Consider the following 15,983-nt stretch of genomic DNA (forward strand, 5'->3'; position numbering starts at 1 on the left):
GGGATAACATTCTATAACTTCATACCAAAAGGGCCTTGTAGAGTATAATGCTATACAAGTATTATCACATAAAAATTATAGATGATAACAGTGGCAGAGGTTAGAATGAACGTTGCCAAAAAGTTATGTACAAATAAAATGTGATTCTTATTTACTGGCTCGCTTTAAACATTATCACTTAAAGTGCAGACTGACTTAGTAATATTAGGAGTAACCTTCGTGCTTATTGTGCCTAGGGTGTATTCAATAGCGACTAAAATAATTGACCTCGGTAAAAGTAAGTTTTGCAGACAATGCATTTGATGTCCATTCTAAGGTTAAGCATTGTATATAACTTCTAAGTGAATCGTGCATTAATAAGGTAGATTGATGGAGATAGTTTAGACTTGTGCACAAGATGGGGATGGGATTGAAATATAAGCCACTAGAAGATACTACTTAGTTTCCTGGGAGATCCTCCACCAGGAAACGTTGGTCTTAACTCCTATGGCTTAGTTTTTGGTAAATGTTCTTGATGCATTAGTCTGTTGACTGCAGAAATATCAACATTTAAAATCCTCTGGAAATATGTGTTCTGAAATCTAACAGCAAAGAATTTAGAGCTTTTAAGAGATACTTTTTAAAATAAAAACCCTTCATAAATAATTACATAATTAAAACAAACTGTTGAAGGTGAGAGTTGAATAAATGTACTAAGTACAGATTTGCACAAATTGACCAACAGTGTGAACACTGTTAAAATTGCTTCATTGCATTACATTTTTTGCATTGCATACTTGAACACCCCAGTGTTGTATTTATCCTGCTCTTGTAACTGCAAGAATGCAAGATAGACAAGAATGCTACATTTCTAACTGTAAATGTGTGACAGACAGTGAGTTATGTGGCATTAATATTATATTGATCAGGAACAGGAGAGAAATATTTTCTGTGTATGATTTAAATACATTTATACTTTACTATGCATATTGCTGCTATCATAAGTATAATGGGTAATGTAACTTGAAATCATTTGCACTGATGCAAATGTACTAGATTATGGGACAAGAAAACTATTTTAGATTAGGGTTTTTCCAGGGGTATGTAAGGACATACTTTAGCATTATTTCAGATACAATTATTTCAGATTCATGCAAGCTCAAATTTGTAACTGCACACATTATTTATAATTATTATTTCATTATAAATTTGTGCTTGTATGCAATTATGTTTGTGTGTTCTTAACTACAATAGCTGTGTTTGCATGGATTGAACTCCTGCTACTTGGCCCCATTTTTTAACTTCCAGTCATCCTGTGCGATGATTCCTGACAGTCTTGTGCTTTATCATATCTACATTTAAAGCTGTGAGTTAAGGTGGCCTTCACAACCGCCTCCTCTAAATCATTTCACTTACTCACTACCCATGCATCGAATAACATCACCGTGTATATATTTTTGCATTCTTCATATTTATTCTTCCATTGTCGCATCATGTTCCTTCCTGTGGTAAATTATATGTTTTTATTCACATGCAGACGAGGAGACACAATAACGTGGCTGAAAAATGTTGACCAAACCACACACTAGAAAGTGAAGGGACAATGACGTTTCGGTCCATCCTGGACCATTATCAAGTTGATTGTCGGTTTGGATCATTATCGTCCTGGACCATTATCACAATCAACTTGTTACTGGTCCAGGACGGACCGAAACGTCGTCGTTTCTTCACTTTCTAGTGTGTGGTTTGGTCAACATGTTCTTAGTCACTTTGTATTTGGTTATCTTGTATATTGTAATGAAGTGTAGGTTTCATGGTGTTGCATGCCCTTGTTAGATTCTGCATAGGTGGTTTCACATTATTACATTGACCTGGTTCTTATTGTATTGCCAGATTTGTTTATGCTACATATATTATCCTGCTCAAATGCTCTTCCAGCAATGTAAATCATATGATGTCAACTCCCAGGGTCTTTTTACCTTTTCAATTCTACAGGAGCTGTTTCCCCCCATCAGGTTACACTGTTGCTTTGCCTTCCTTTCTCTTGCTTTCATTCTCATTACCATGTATTAGTTGGGATTGATATCCAATATTGCCCTTATTAGACTACTTGTGCAGCTGGTTCAAATCCTCTTGTAAAAGTTTGCAGTCAGTCTGTCCTAATTCTCCTCAGAAATTTTTCAATACCAGTATCTGCAAACTTCAACGTGTGGTAGTCTTTGTTGAACAGAGAACAAGGTACAGTACTAACAACTCCTATATACATATTGAAGTCTTGTTGCCAGGTGGATTTTTACATAAAGTTTGGCTCATGACTAGACAGATGAGACATATGGTTAATAAAGAGATCAAATGCTTGAATTACCCAAATATATCTCTAAATATTTGACGTATGAGAGCTTTTGAATCATTCTTTGCTTCGTGGGACACTTTCTGTTGATTCTTAAGATTTGTTTGCTCAGATGTTAAGGTCCCATCATGCTTGGTTTCAGTGTTGTGTTTTTCTTCGATGTTATGCTTGGCTTCAGTGTCATGTTTACTTTCCATGTCATGCTTGGCATCAGTATTGTGTTTTTCTTCCATATCATGCTTGACTTCAGTGCTGTTTTTTCCTTCCATGTCATGCTTGGCTTCAGTGCTGTTTTTTCCTTCCATATCATGCTTGGCTTCAGTGTCGTGTTTTTCGTTCATGTTATGATTAGCTTCAGTGCTGTTTTTTCCTTCCATGTCATGCTTGGTTTCATTGTCGTGTTTTTCGTCCATGTCATGCTTGGCTTCATTGTCGTGTTTTTCGTCCATGTTATGATTGACTTCAGTGCTGTTTTTTCCTTCCATGTCATGCTTGGCTTCAGTGCTCTTTTTTCCTTCCATGTCATGCTTGGCTTCATTGTCGTGTTTTTCGTCCATGTTATGATTGGCTTCAGTATTGTTTTTTCCTTCCATGTCATGCTTGGCTTCTGTGTTTTTTCCTTCCATGTTATGATTGGGTTCTCCATCATTCTTACTTTTCATGTCAGGATTTTCTTCCATGTTTTCCTTTCCAGTTAGAGAAATGTTTATTTCAGGGGGATTTTTTTCTGTCACTTTATCTGGGCCCACACCATTTTCGGCCACAGCTTTAGTTGCCTGCTGTTGGCTGTCTGCACTGGACAAAATTGTTGGTAATATAGGGGATGATAACTTAGGAGTATCTCCAGGTTTTTCTGTGTTGCATAGTCCAAAGTTGACAGTGCTGAAGCTCATATTCTCAGATTCTTTCTCTTTGCTGTTAAGGTGAGGAGTTGGATTAGGTCTAGCAAATTCTGGGAACACTGGAAAAACGGCATGATTCTGTACTGTGAATGTGTTATTTCCTTCCGATGTTTCTTTATCTTGCTCATAATTCATTTCTTCTTCTTCTTCTATGACAACAGCAACAGTCTCTTTGGTCCATGTTTCATCCATTGGTCCTAATCCTTCAGCTGCTTTTACTGTTGTGACTATTTCATGGGCATCTTCAACTAAAATTGTCCCTGTCTTTTCTGCAACAATGACTTCATTTTGGTCAGTATAATTTTGTTCTGAATTATTTGCCAAATTATTTCCCTCATGTGTTTCTCCCTTGTTGTTAGGGATATTCATGTTGTGTGTATCTGTGAAGCTCTGCTGTACTGCTATATCCGAGACAGGCGGGCTGTCTGTTGTCTGACCATCAAATGTCTCATTCATTGGAAGGTTAACTACTTGCATTTCTTCTTCCATAAATGCAATATTGCTTTGCCTCTCACCTTGGATTTGGGTCGAAATTTTAGTAGAATTCTCGAGTGTATTTATTGGCATTTCATTCAAATTATTTGGTATAGCTGTAGATGTCATTCTCCTTAAAGGCATTTGAGAAGTAGTAGTCTCTGGTTTATGTGACTCTAAATTTTCTTTTAAATTGATGTCACTGTTATTCCTTTGAGAGTTCCGCTTGTTTCTTTTGATCTGATATGGTAAGGAATCTTTGGGACTTTGCTCTTGACCATCACTCTCATCAACCGCAAGAGAGAGAGAAGGTCTGGGCGATGTCCGAACTCGTCCACTGTCCAGCTGGCGGAGACCTCTCTGCAGTTTCTTTGCATTTTTATGTTTTGGTGGTGATGTCTCTGGAGGGCAGATTGTGTTTTGCCACCCTCTCTGTTGGTAGAAGTATTCAACATTAATACTAGTGCATATAGTAATAGATAAGGCTTTATACACAGGCTAATCAAATGTTGTCTCAAGTGCACAACTCTATAGTCTCCTGATTGATGCCTACTACTAATCAAATGTAAATACAAGAGAAGTAAAATGTGCTGCATATAATAGGTAAGGGGATCTTCATAACTGTTAGTGTGTGCCTTTTTGTTTTTATTTTTACACAGGTGGGGTACAGGAACAGACTCCTGTTGACTCTTGTTATCAGGTTTAGAGAAAGAATTTTTTTTATTCCATAGCTCATGGTAAGCATTACCCACTAGTTTCCCTGAAACACAACCTGCCAATCATTTAACAACCAGGTACCTCAATCACTGCTGGGTGAAGAGAGGCATACAGTTTAGGAATGATGCATAGTCAATCACCCTCCTCTAGGACATAAACCTAGGCCAAATTGCTCGCAAAGAGCAGAGCGAGTGTGTGTAACCACTGCGCCACCGAGGCCTTTAGTACACAATGTAAAATTTCTTCAACATACATGAAAAACAATATGCTTAAACTTCTAACAAGAACTGAACTTTAATACATGTAAGAGTACTTTGTGTTTCACAAGGTACTTTTGGCAAAGACTAGAGGTATGCTAAATGGCAAGTTTAATTTAGGCACTGAAACTGATTTGTTTCTACATGTGAAACAATATCACAAAATACAGTGCTAGTACAGCACAGATGTTCTACTTTGTTAAAATTATTACTTTACATTATAGTTTATATAATCACTTGCATTGAATTAGTTGTTTCTTATAGTTTTATCTGACTATATTTTCTAAAAAAATTGCAGTGTCTGATACATGGAGAACTCCTTTGCTCATTGGATCAATCCCTCAAGACTTGTGAATAATGGTGCAAGGTAGGTCCCTTATTAATTTTTGTTAGGACATATAACATCGTTATAACAATGATTACCAAACCACACGCCAGAAGATGAGGAGACGACGACATTACGGTCGGTCCTGGACCATTAACACAATTTACTTGATAATGGTCCAGGACGGACCGAAACGTCATCGTCTCATCTTCTGGTGCATAGTTTGGTCATCATGTCTTCAGCCACGTTTTTGTGACTCATCGTCTGCATCATATAAAAAATTTGGAACCATTTAAACACTTGCCCGGTGGAGGGCAAGGGCTGGAGGCCTCAAACAAGATCACACAAACCAGTAAGTAAAGCTGCACCAAAATCTCTATACACATACCCCTGATGTAAGGGGATATACTCAGCATTAAGTCTTCCTTTAGACACAAGGAACAAACTATATACTAGATACGATGGTAGAGAGAGGCTTGACCTAGGGGCCTGACAGCTGAGTGCACAGTGTTCGGGATTCGCAGTCCTGAGGTTCCGGGTTTGATCCCCGGTGGAGGCGGAAACAAATGGGTAGAGATTTTTCACCCTGATGCCACTGTTCACCTTGCAGTAAATAGGTACCTAGGAGTTACAGCTGCTATGGTCTGCTTCTTGGGGGTGTGTAATAAAAAGAAGGCTTGGTTGAAGACCGGGCCGCGGGGACGCTAAGCCTCGAAATTATCTCAAGATAACCTCAAGATAAGATAACCTCATTGACTTCATGCTGCTTATGGAAGATAACTGCAATGTGCTACTCACTGAATTTGAACGGCATTCAGTCCTGTATAAAGATAACTTTATGCAGGACTATTAGTTTATAACTAACTAGTGGCTTTACAAGAATGTAAAATCAACTTAGTTTCTATGTTCTCTGTTAACCCCCAATGTACCTTCTTGTATATAAATAAATAATAAATAACGCCACATCTCCTAGGGAGGATGGAATCACCTATGATATACAGCATTTGTTTGGAAGGGGAGTCCCCATCCATTATAACTTCAGGCAGTGATGACATTTCTGGGGTACTCTCTCTCGTACGTTTTGCAGGCATGCCACTAGGACCTGGTTGTGGCTCACTACTTGCTTGTCTTATTAGGTTCAGAGACCCATGGCATGATCTATAATAAGAACTTTTATGTTCAGAAACCAAAAAAGCACAACAAAATTAAATTCTTCACAAAGAATTCAAGCACAGTCTTTACTAGGCGGGAGATATTGGTAAATTGAGGCATGTCTCTTTGTTGAATATCCTGATTTTCAGGACGTTCATGTGTCTTGCTTCCCAACTGTCCCCTCGTGATTATTTGTCACCTCAAGAAAATCCTTGGTGAATCAGATCCTTTGATGTCATTCCCCTTATGTGCTTTTGTTCTCGTATTGGCATCTTTAGTGATATTTAGTGCCGTTTGAATGTCCTGCGACGTAGATGGTGCCTACAAAGTCTATCCGGCTTGGTGCCTTTTGATAATTACTTACTTGATTCCTGGTTGTTAATCGATTGTTGGATCATGTCGTATTCCATGGAAACTAGTGGGCAAGGCATATCATGATCTATGGGAAGGGAAAGTTCTCAGTCTGCTAACTGGAATCAGAAGCTGATGGTTCTGTACCCATTTAGTTTCCACGCCTGACCTGAGGGTGACAGGTGGTGTGGCCGAGATGGTGCTGGTGGTGACACTGCTGCAGGCCCACCACGCTGGCTTTGGTCTCGTCCAGGCCGGAAGGTTCAGTCGACCGTGTCACTAGAACCCACTGGCGGTGAACCGAAGGGGGACACTGGTTGGTAAGTGGCCGCTGGCTGGACACTGTGGGAGAGTATCAACATTATATGGAGGTAATGAATGCATGCTACACGACCCATGCTCCATCCTAGTAGGTTGCATGAGTCGGAACCTGTTTGATACCTGGTTCCCATGCAACCCCTGTAACGGAAATGGACAATCCTCAAAGATATAACATGTATAAGTTAAAGCACCATAATTTTAATGATGACTGCACATCGGCCTTGATAACTTAGCGGGTTGCTTAGATATCCATGTTCCTGGTTAGGTAAAATAGCTGCATTTTTTAACAGTGTGGCAAATGGAGAGAATGGGGTTTGCTGTGGGCACCAGCAACAGCAGCAACTACACTGTTTAATATTTGTGTAATGATGTCACTCTTAGATTATTGTAAAATGACCAAGAATTAAATAAATCCCCCTTGATGTAACTGTGAAGGAAGGAGCTATATTGAAGTGGTAACGAAGCAGTGGTCAAGGAGCTGTGTTGAAGTGGTGGAAGGAGCTCTGTTGTAATGTTGGACAAGGTGGGACTGTGGGATGAGGTGGGACACTATGGGCTTAATGGATTCGTTGAAGGGTGGAACACACCTAATAGCATAGTAAATTATTTAGCCAATGACACAGCCAAGGACGAAGTTGACATCAAAGGACCTTTTGATAAGGCACAAGGAATTGCTATCTCGGGCGAGCTTGCATGCATTGATGTCTAAGGGGAGACTCCTGAAATGGATCGCATTAGAAGGAAAGTCAAAGTTACTCTCGACGGAGCAGTCTCAAGCACAAAGAATATGGAGACCAAACCACACGCTAGAAGATGAAGAAACGACGACGTTTCGGTCCATCCTGGACCATTGTCAAGTCATGTGGACCATTAAGCAGTCCCCGTGGCGTAGTGGTAAAGCACTCGAATGGAATGTATCTTTATTCCATTCTAAGAAAATGTAATGTACTTGCCTTCACTCTCTCCATCAATAAGACACGCGTACTCCCATCATAAGTGAGGGGAAAACAAAAGACCTACAAATTAATGTTCTTGAATGGGTTGGCCACTTTCAGTACCTTGGAGCAAGGTACTCGCTCCAAGGTGTCGGCTCAAGCAAGGGCAATAAATAAGAGATAGATCAACTCACAGGAACATGTAAAAGTCATCTCTAGGCCCCTGAGAGCTATGTCCTGGAATGGTCATGGAGCTTCTATTGCTGTACTTATAATGATGTACTGTGCACTGCACATGTTGGTCCGTCGTAGACTTTGCTGCGCCACTGATGTGCATGTACCCTTCAAACGATGTAAGAATTTGTAAACATACAAAATGAAGCTATGAGAATAATTCTTGGAGTACCAGAATCAACCGAAAGATCGAATCTACAACAATAACAGGTTCAAGGAACTGAATGCTAAGATTGCTATTAAGATTGTCAGAGACCCCCTTACTACAAATGCCATTGTCAAGCAAACATTTTCTGCACTAATTCTAGGAGGAAAAAGAAACAGTTCAAAGTGGCAGGATCGATCAGTATGCTTTCTCGAAGAACTCCACTTCCTTGAACAAACACTTGAGTTGAAGCCTGTAAGGATGTGATCTCCCACGGAGGAAGAATCATATAAGATTCAAATATGCTGGACTTCTTCCCTGGCATCTCATATGTTACCTCGAGAAATGAAATATATATATATCTAGGAAATTGACCAGACCACACACTAGAAGGTGAAGGGACGACGACGTTTCGGTTCGTCCTGGACCATTCTCAAGTCGATTGTGATTAGAGAATGGTCCAGGACGGACCGAAACGTCGTCGTCCCTTCACCTTCTAGTGTGTGGTGTGGTCAACAAGAGAGTAAGTCGGTGAATCCGTACGCAGGTACAATACAGTCGCGGCCGACAACCTCATACGTTATGGATGAAATGGTGGCCGGCGGGAGAGGGGATCCGTAATTGTAAGAATTTATCTCGAATACAAGTTTTCGGGATGGAAGCAACAATCGAGGAGCCAAGTTGCAGACTTTACGACGTAAGTGAACTGATTGATTGATAAAGGTTAAGCCACCCAAGAGGTGGCACGGGCATGAATAACCCGTAACATAAGTGAAGGACACCGTCTGGATCACCATCTACGAGATTATGTCCCTCTAAGAGACATAAGAAATATGTAAATAAAATAAGAGTTCAAGCCGCTTCTGGGTACAAGTGACAGGATGAACAACCCAGCTCATTTTCTTCATATTGGGCGTGTTGTACAAGCTGCTATGGCGGTATGTTCACTCCCTGGCTGAGTGACGCTGCCCATTAAACTAGCACTTAGGGGCAAATTAAATTAGTATAGGGTGAATTGGGGGTAATGGGAAGGTGGGTGTGTGTTGGGTGGGGGTTGTTGTTGTTAAAGATTTAGCTACTCAGGACGAAGTGTCCATGTAGCACGGGCTATGGTGAGCCCGTAATAGGTGGGAGACAGTGGGGGGCAATATGGAGTAGTGTCTGGTGAGGTGGGGACACGTGTGGTGAGGTGAGAGCAGTGTGGTGTGAGGTGAGGTGAGTACAGCGCTGATGAGGGGCGAAAGTGGTTGGGCGGGGCCGGGTGGTGGCTGCGTGACTGTTTAGTAATGGAGTGGCAGCGTACAGGCGCGTGTTATTATGATGACGGAATCAATACTGCAATGTGTCATCACTGTAACCTGGTATACATGTCCATCCCGCCTGCACTCACCCACCCACTGTGTACTCCCCATACTCCCCCTCACTCTCACCCCCTTAACCTTCCGTGTCAGGATATAGTGAAGAAATGCACTGTGTTAAGAATTAAAGTGGTGGAGGCAAACTCCCTTCACAGCTTTAGATGCATATAAAGAATCAGGAAGAACAGTGACAAACTAAAAGACTCAAAAGCCCCAGGTGTGGATGGAATTCTATCCAAAGTCGTAAAGGAACTGGCAGAGGCACTATGCATACCACTGAAACTCCTTTTCAGAAAATCCTTGGACCAAAGGATAGTTTCCCTGGAGTGGAAATATGCAAATGTTATCCGTATTCTCAAAAAAAGGCAGAAAGTGCTCGGCAGAAAACTACCGTCTACTCAGCTTGACATCACACATCTGCAGGCTCATGGAGAGAATCCTGAGGGAGCGAATTATACAACATCTTACAGAGAACAATCTTGTAAAATCAACGCAACATGAATTTGTTAAAAATAGACAAACCTGTTGACCAGACCACACACTAAAAGGTGAAGGGACGACAACGTTTCGGTCCGTCCTGGACCATTCTCAAGTCACAATCAACTTGAGAATGGTCCAGGACGGACCGAAACGTCGTCGTCCCTTCACCTTCTAGTGTGTGGTCTGGTCAACATACTTCAGCCACGTTATTGTGACTCATCGCCAGCATAGACAAACCTGCTCACATTTCTGGAAACGGTAACCGGTTATTCAGACAAAGGACTCCGGTAGATGTAGCTTACACGGACTGCTCAAGCTTTTGACAAGATACCACATGAGAGACTGGCAAGGAAATTACAGGAACGTGGAATAAATGGGAGAATATTGGAATGGATAAAACAATGGTTCAAACATAGAAAACAAAGGGTCGTGCTAAATGGGAATGAATCTGACTCGGGAAATGTGGCAAGTGCGGTTACCTTACCTTGAGGTTACCTTGAGGTGCTTCCGGGGCTTAGCGTCCCCGCGGCCCGGTCGTTGACCAGGCCTCCTGGTTGCCGGACTGATCAACCAGGCTGTTGGACGCGGCTGCTCGCAGCCTGACGTATGAGTCACAGCCTGGTTGATCAGGTATCCTTTGGAGGTGCTTATCCAGTTCTCTCTTGAACACTGTGAGGGGTCGGCCAGTTATGCCCCTTATGTGTAGTTCCACAGGGGGTACCACAGGGGTACATTTTGGGGCCAACCCTTTTTTGTCATATACATCAATGACATAGATAAGAAGATTACAAACCACATCATCAAATTTGCAGATGACACTAAGAGGTATGGTAAAGTGGGAAGTCAAAATGATATTAAGACCTTACAAAGAGATCGGCATGAACGCCACAAATGACCTGAATAAATGCTTTTTAATGTCGATAAATGCAAGACGTTACATGTGGGGCATAACAACCCACGTCACAACTCAAATTGACAGCACTACCTTACAACAGATAGATGAAGAATAGATCTTGGAGTCAGAATCCATTATTCACTGAAAGTTGCACAACAAGTGGGAGCGGCACTAAAAAAAGGCTAACCAGACCCTGGGAATAATCAAGGGTACCTTAACCTTTAAGGAAAAGAAGGTAGTCATTCAATTGTATAAGTCTCTGGTGCGTCCCCACCTGGATTATTGCATCATGACATGGGGACCTCATCTTCAGAAAGACATAGCTGCTTTCTTCTGCACCTTCTGGATAAGGTGCAAAACCGGGCAACTAAAATCATTCCAGAGCTAAGTCATCTCTCGTATCAGGAACGGTTGAGGGCCACAGGGCTAACATCACTGCAAACCAGGCATGCTAGGAGGGATCTCATAGAAACCTTTAAAATACAGAACAATTTGGAGGATGTTGATCTGGACAACTTCTTCAAAGGGTCAGATTTAACACGAACAAGGAGCAACGGTTTCAAGCTCAACAAGCCACAATGTAGGACTGAGAACAGGAGATGCTTCTTCACCCATAGGGTTAAGCACCCATGGAACCGCCTACCCGCCGAAGCCGTAAATGTCAAAACTCTCTTGAGGCTTAAAGTACATGTGGAAAATATCATCAGGGCAAATGGGGGGGACCTTTGACAAGCCGCCGGTTTCCTGTCCTCGGGTACATATTTGCCCTCGGGTACATATCCGAAGGGGGGAATTATCATGGGAAAGCGCCAAGCCATTAGACTATATAGCACTTGGATGGGGTCAGGGTAAGAATTTGGGATGGGACGGGGGGCAAAGAATGGTGCCCAACCACTTGAACGGTCGGGGATTGAACGCCGTCCTGCATGAAGCGAGACCGTCGCTCTACCGTCCAGCCCAAGTGGTTGGACAAAGTAAAAGACACTAAAGCCGGGTGCATAAAGGCAGATTTGTACACAAGACAGGGGGTGTGTACGACAATAGACGATGGTACGAATTAATGTAAATAAGACAGACGTGGAGGTACACGGGACATCTTGACGGTGGCAATAACGGTATTGCGTGTTGTAGGGTTATTATCACAGGTGAGTCTTTAACAATACAGAGCAACGAGATTTGCAACAAGTGGCTTCATTAGTCACAGTGCCTCTCCAAAACTAAAACACACACACACGCGGGGAAAATTGACACAGTAGATAAAGCAGCGTGGTTCAAAGCACAGCAGAACGAGGGGTCACAGATGGAAACTGGAGACGCAAATGAGTCATAGAAATATTAGGAGGAACTTTTTCAGTGTTCGTGCTGTGAATAAATGGTTTCTCCTACCTGATCTCAATCTTGCTAGCTCGATCCTGCAACCACATATAGGTGAGTAAACACACACACACACACACACACACACACACACACACACACACACACACACACACACACACACACACACACACACACACACACACACACACACACACACACACACACACACACACACACACACACACACACACACACACACACACACACACACACACACACTGAACTGAATGGCACTGAATGCCAGTTTCCATGGAGTGTTCACTTCCGAGCCTGAGCAGCTCCCATTGTTGGAAGGGGTTACCCTAGATGAAAGACTATCAGATATAGAGGTGACAGCAGAGGAGGTAATGAAACAGTTGACAACTCTAGATGCAACTAAAGCAGTTGGACCAGACAAAGTATCACCGTGGATACTAAAAGAAGCAGCACAGGCCCTCAGCGTGCCTCTGGCAATGATCTTTAATGAGTCACTTATGTCAGGAGAATTGCCCAGTTGCTGGAAGAAGGCAAATGTCGTGCCGATCTTCAAGAAAGGAGATAGGGAGGAGGCACTTAACTACAGACCTGTATCACTGACAAGCATCCCCTGTAAAATACTGGAAAGAATAATTAGGCTACGACTGGTTGCACACCTGGAGAACATTAGGTTTGTGAACAAACATCAACATGGGTTCTGGACAGGGAAATCGTGCCTAACAAACCTTCTGGAATTCTATGATAAAATAACGAGGATAAGACAGGACAGAGATGGTTGGGCAGACTGCATATTTCTGGACTGCCAAAAAGCCTTTGATACAGTACCGCACATGAGACTGCTGTTCAAGCTCGAGAGGCAGGCGGGGGTGGGGGGAAAGGTCCTAGAATGGATAAGGAACTACCTAACAGGAAGGAGCCAAAGAGTTACGGTAAGGGGCGAGAAGTCGGACTGGCGAACAGTAACAAGTGGAGTACCACAAGGATCGGTGCTGGGACCAATTCTATTTCTTGTATATGTTAACGACATGTTTACAGGCGTAGAGTCCTACATGTCGATGTTTGCGGATGATGTAAAGTTGATGAGAAGAGTTGTGACAGATGAGGATTGCAGGATCCTCCAAGAGGACCTGAACAGATTGCAGAGATGGTCAGAGAAATGGCTACTAGAATTCAACACGAGCAAATGTAAAGTTATGGAAATGGGACTAGGAGATAGGAGACCAAAGGGACAGTACACAATGAAGGGGAACAGCCTACCTGTAACGACGCGTGAAAGAGACCTGGGGGTGGACGTAACACCTAATCTATCTCCTGAGGCACATATTAATAGGATAACGACAGCAGCGTACTCTACACTGGCAAAAGTTAGAACATCATTCAGAAACCTAAGTAAGGAGGCATTTAGGGCGCTTTACACTGCCTACGTAAGGGCCAGTCTTAGAGTATGCCGCCTCATCATGGAGTCCCCATCTGAAGAAGCATATAATGAAACTGGAAAAGGTTCAGAGGTTTGCAACGAGACTCGTCCCAGAGCTACGAGGGATGGGGTATGAAGAGCGCCTGAGGGAACTGTGCCTTACGACACTAGAAAGAAGAAGGGAGAGGGGGGACATGATAGGAACGTATAAGATACTCAGAGGAGTTGACAGAGTGGACATAGACGAAATGTTCACACGGAATAGTAACAGAACGAGAGGACATGGATGGAAGCTTGAAACTCAGATGAGTCACAGAGATGTTAGGAAGTTTTCTTTTAGCGGGAGAGTAGTGGGGAAATGGAATGCACTTCAGGAACAGGTTGTGGAAGCAAATACTATTCATAATTTTAAAACCAGGTATGATAGGGAAATGGGACAGGAGTCATTGCTGTAAACAACCGATGCTCGAAAGGCGGGATCCAAGAGTCAATGCTCGATCCTGCAGACACAACTAGGTGAGTACAACTAGGTGAGTACACACACACACACACACACACACACACACACACACACACACACACACACACACACACACACACACACACACACACACACACACACACACACATACACACACACACACACATGCACACATGCACAGATGCACACACACACACACACACACACACACACACACACACACACACACACACACACACACACACACACACACACACACACACACACACACACACACACGCAGGAAGCACTAAATTACAGGCCAGTGCCGATGACAAGTATTCCGGGTAAAGTGCTGAAATGAGTAATCGGCTTGAGAATAATTGAACACCTAGAGAGGGGGAGGAGGAGGGGTCTAAACCTTATAATGAAAGGGCAGTGAGGATTTAGACACGTAATGCTGTGCCTCTCAAACTTGACAGCGTTCTATGACAGGGGTTACTAAAATAAGATAGAAAAATGATGGTTGGGTCGACTGTAATTTTCCCAAGTTGTCACAAAGTATAATGATACTGATCCTCGTGAAAGGCTGTACAAGATGGAGGAAACAAGCTGGGATAACTGGGAGGACAATTAACTTGATAAGGGACTACCGGATGGGCAGAAAACAGAATGTCACAGAGAAAAGGTTTTGAGTTCAAGGAATGTAACAAGGGTCGGTCCTGTGACCCCTACTGTTTCTAATTTATGGGAATGATCTATTCGAGGGAGTGAGCTTGTACATATGTCCATGTGCGCTACAACACATAGCTAATGAGGTATGTAAAAACCGAGGACTGCAGAACGTTGGAGGATGGACTTTGACAAACTCCAGAAAAGGCAAATAAATGGTTGCTAGAATTCAATCCAAACAAGTGTAAGGTTTAAAGTGTAAGGTAAACAAGATGGGAAATAGAGAAAAAGAGACGAAGAGGTATCTGCGCCATAAGGCTACAGCAACTGATCGGAATTGGGAAAAGAAAAGGACATGTGAGTTAGTTTAGTTCATTTATTATACACCCCCCCCCACCCATCCTATGGGCGGGAGTGTAAAAGGAGTGGATATAATCCCAACACTATCTCTAGAGGCACACACGCAAACAAACATCAGTAGCGTAAGAGATGCTGGCAAACATCACAACGTCGTATAGCAACCGAAGTTTGGACTCCTTCAAGGCAATCAAAATAAATCGAGATATTAGCTGCAAGACTTGTGCTAACATTCTGAGAGCGGAGATAGACTACGGTAACTTAGCCTTGGATTACTAGGGAAGGAACATGAGAGACCTGATCACTGAATACAAAATATTCCGAGGAACAACTGTCAGTAAAGCTGCTCCTCACACCTTTTCCTCTTGAGAAATCTTCTCGATTGGAGCCATCTGCGCAGTACGGTGGCAGAACTTTTGCTTCGCGCTCGTGGGGGCCAGAGTTCGAGTCTCCTAGTGCCCAAGTGAATGAAATGTTTATTTCCACGATAGTGTGGTTGACAATTTACTGCCCTCACACTCTGTATTATTACATACGGTTGTATATGAGAACTTTCATCGCTGCTGCTAAAGAAATATATATAGATATTTCGTTCAAAATGTCATATTATCCAACATTTTGGCAAAGTCTCCCAAGTTTGCCTATTGTTGTAGTAGGACAATTACACATAATGTCTAAATTTGCAATGACCTCAAATGCAAATTTTGCTTTCTTATTATTAACTTTGACTATTACTCTTCGCGAGCACTATAATTACTAAGTTAAAATCGTGACACGTGTCTGTCCTACTAACCTTCTTGCTTACTGCAAATATTGTACACTGAGAGCCTGCATTCTCACCTCATGCAC

General features: G+C 42.4%; 1 protein-coding gene across 1 annotated transcript in view; it reads right to left on the bottom strand.

The window, feature by feature from the left end:
• Positions 1-889: 889 nt before the first annotated feature.
• LOC123749515 (TNF receptor-associated factor family protein DDB_G0272098) overlaps positions 890-15,983 on the bottom strand; it is a 35,871-nt gene continuing 20,777 nt past the window's right edge. Inside the window, exons 6-7 of the mRNA XM_069333526.1 lie at positions 6,677-6,849; positions 890-4,137 (exon numbers count right to left, since the gene is read on the bottom strand). Of these exons, the coding sequence (XP_069189627.1) occupies positions 2,341-4,137; positions 6,677-6,849 (1,970 nt within the window). The 3' untranslated portion in view covers positions 890-2,340. The remainder of the gene's footprint in view (positions 4,138-6,676; positions 6,850-15,983) is intronic.

Source organism: Procambarus clarkii, chromosome 29 (assembly GCF_040958095.1).
Source record: "Procambarus clarkii isolate CNS0578487 chromosome 29, FALCON_Pclarkii_2.0, whole genome shotgun sequence".
NCBI lineage: Eukaryota > Metazoa > Arthropoda > Malacostraca > Decapoda > Cambaridae > Procambarus > Procambarus clarkii.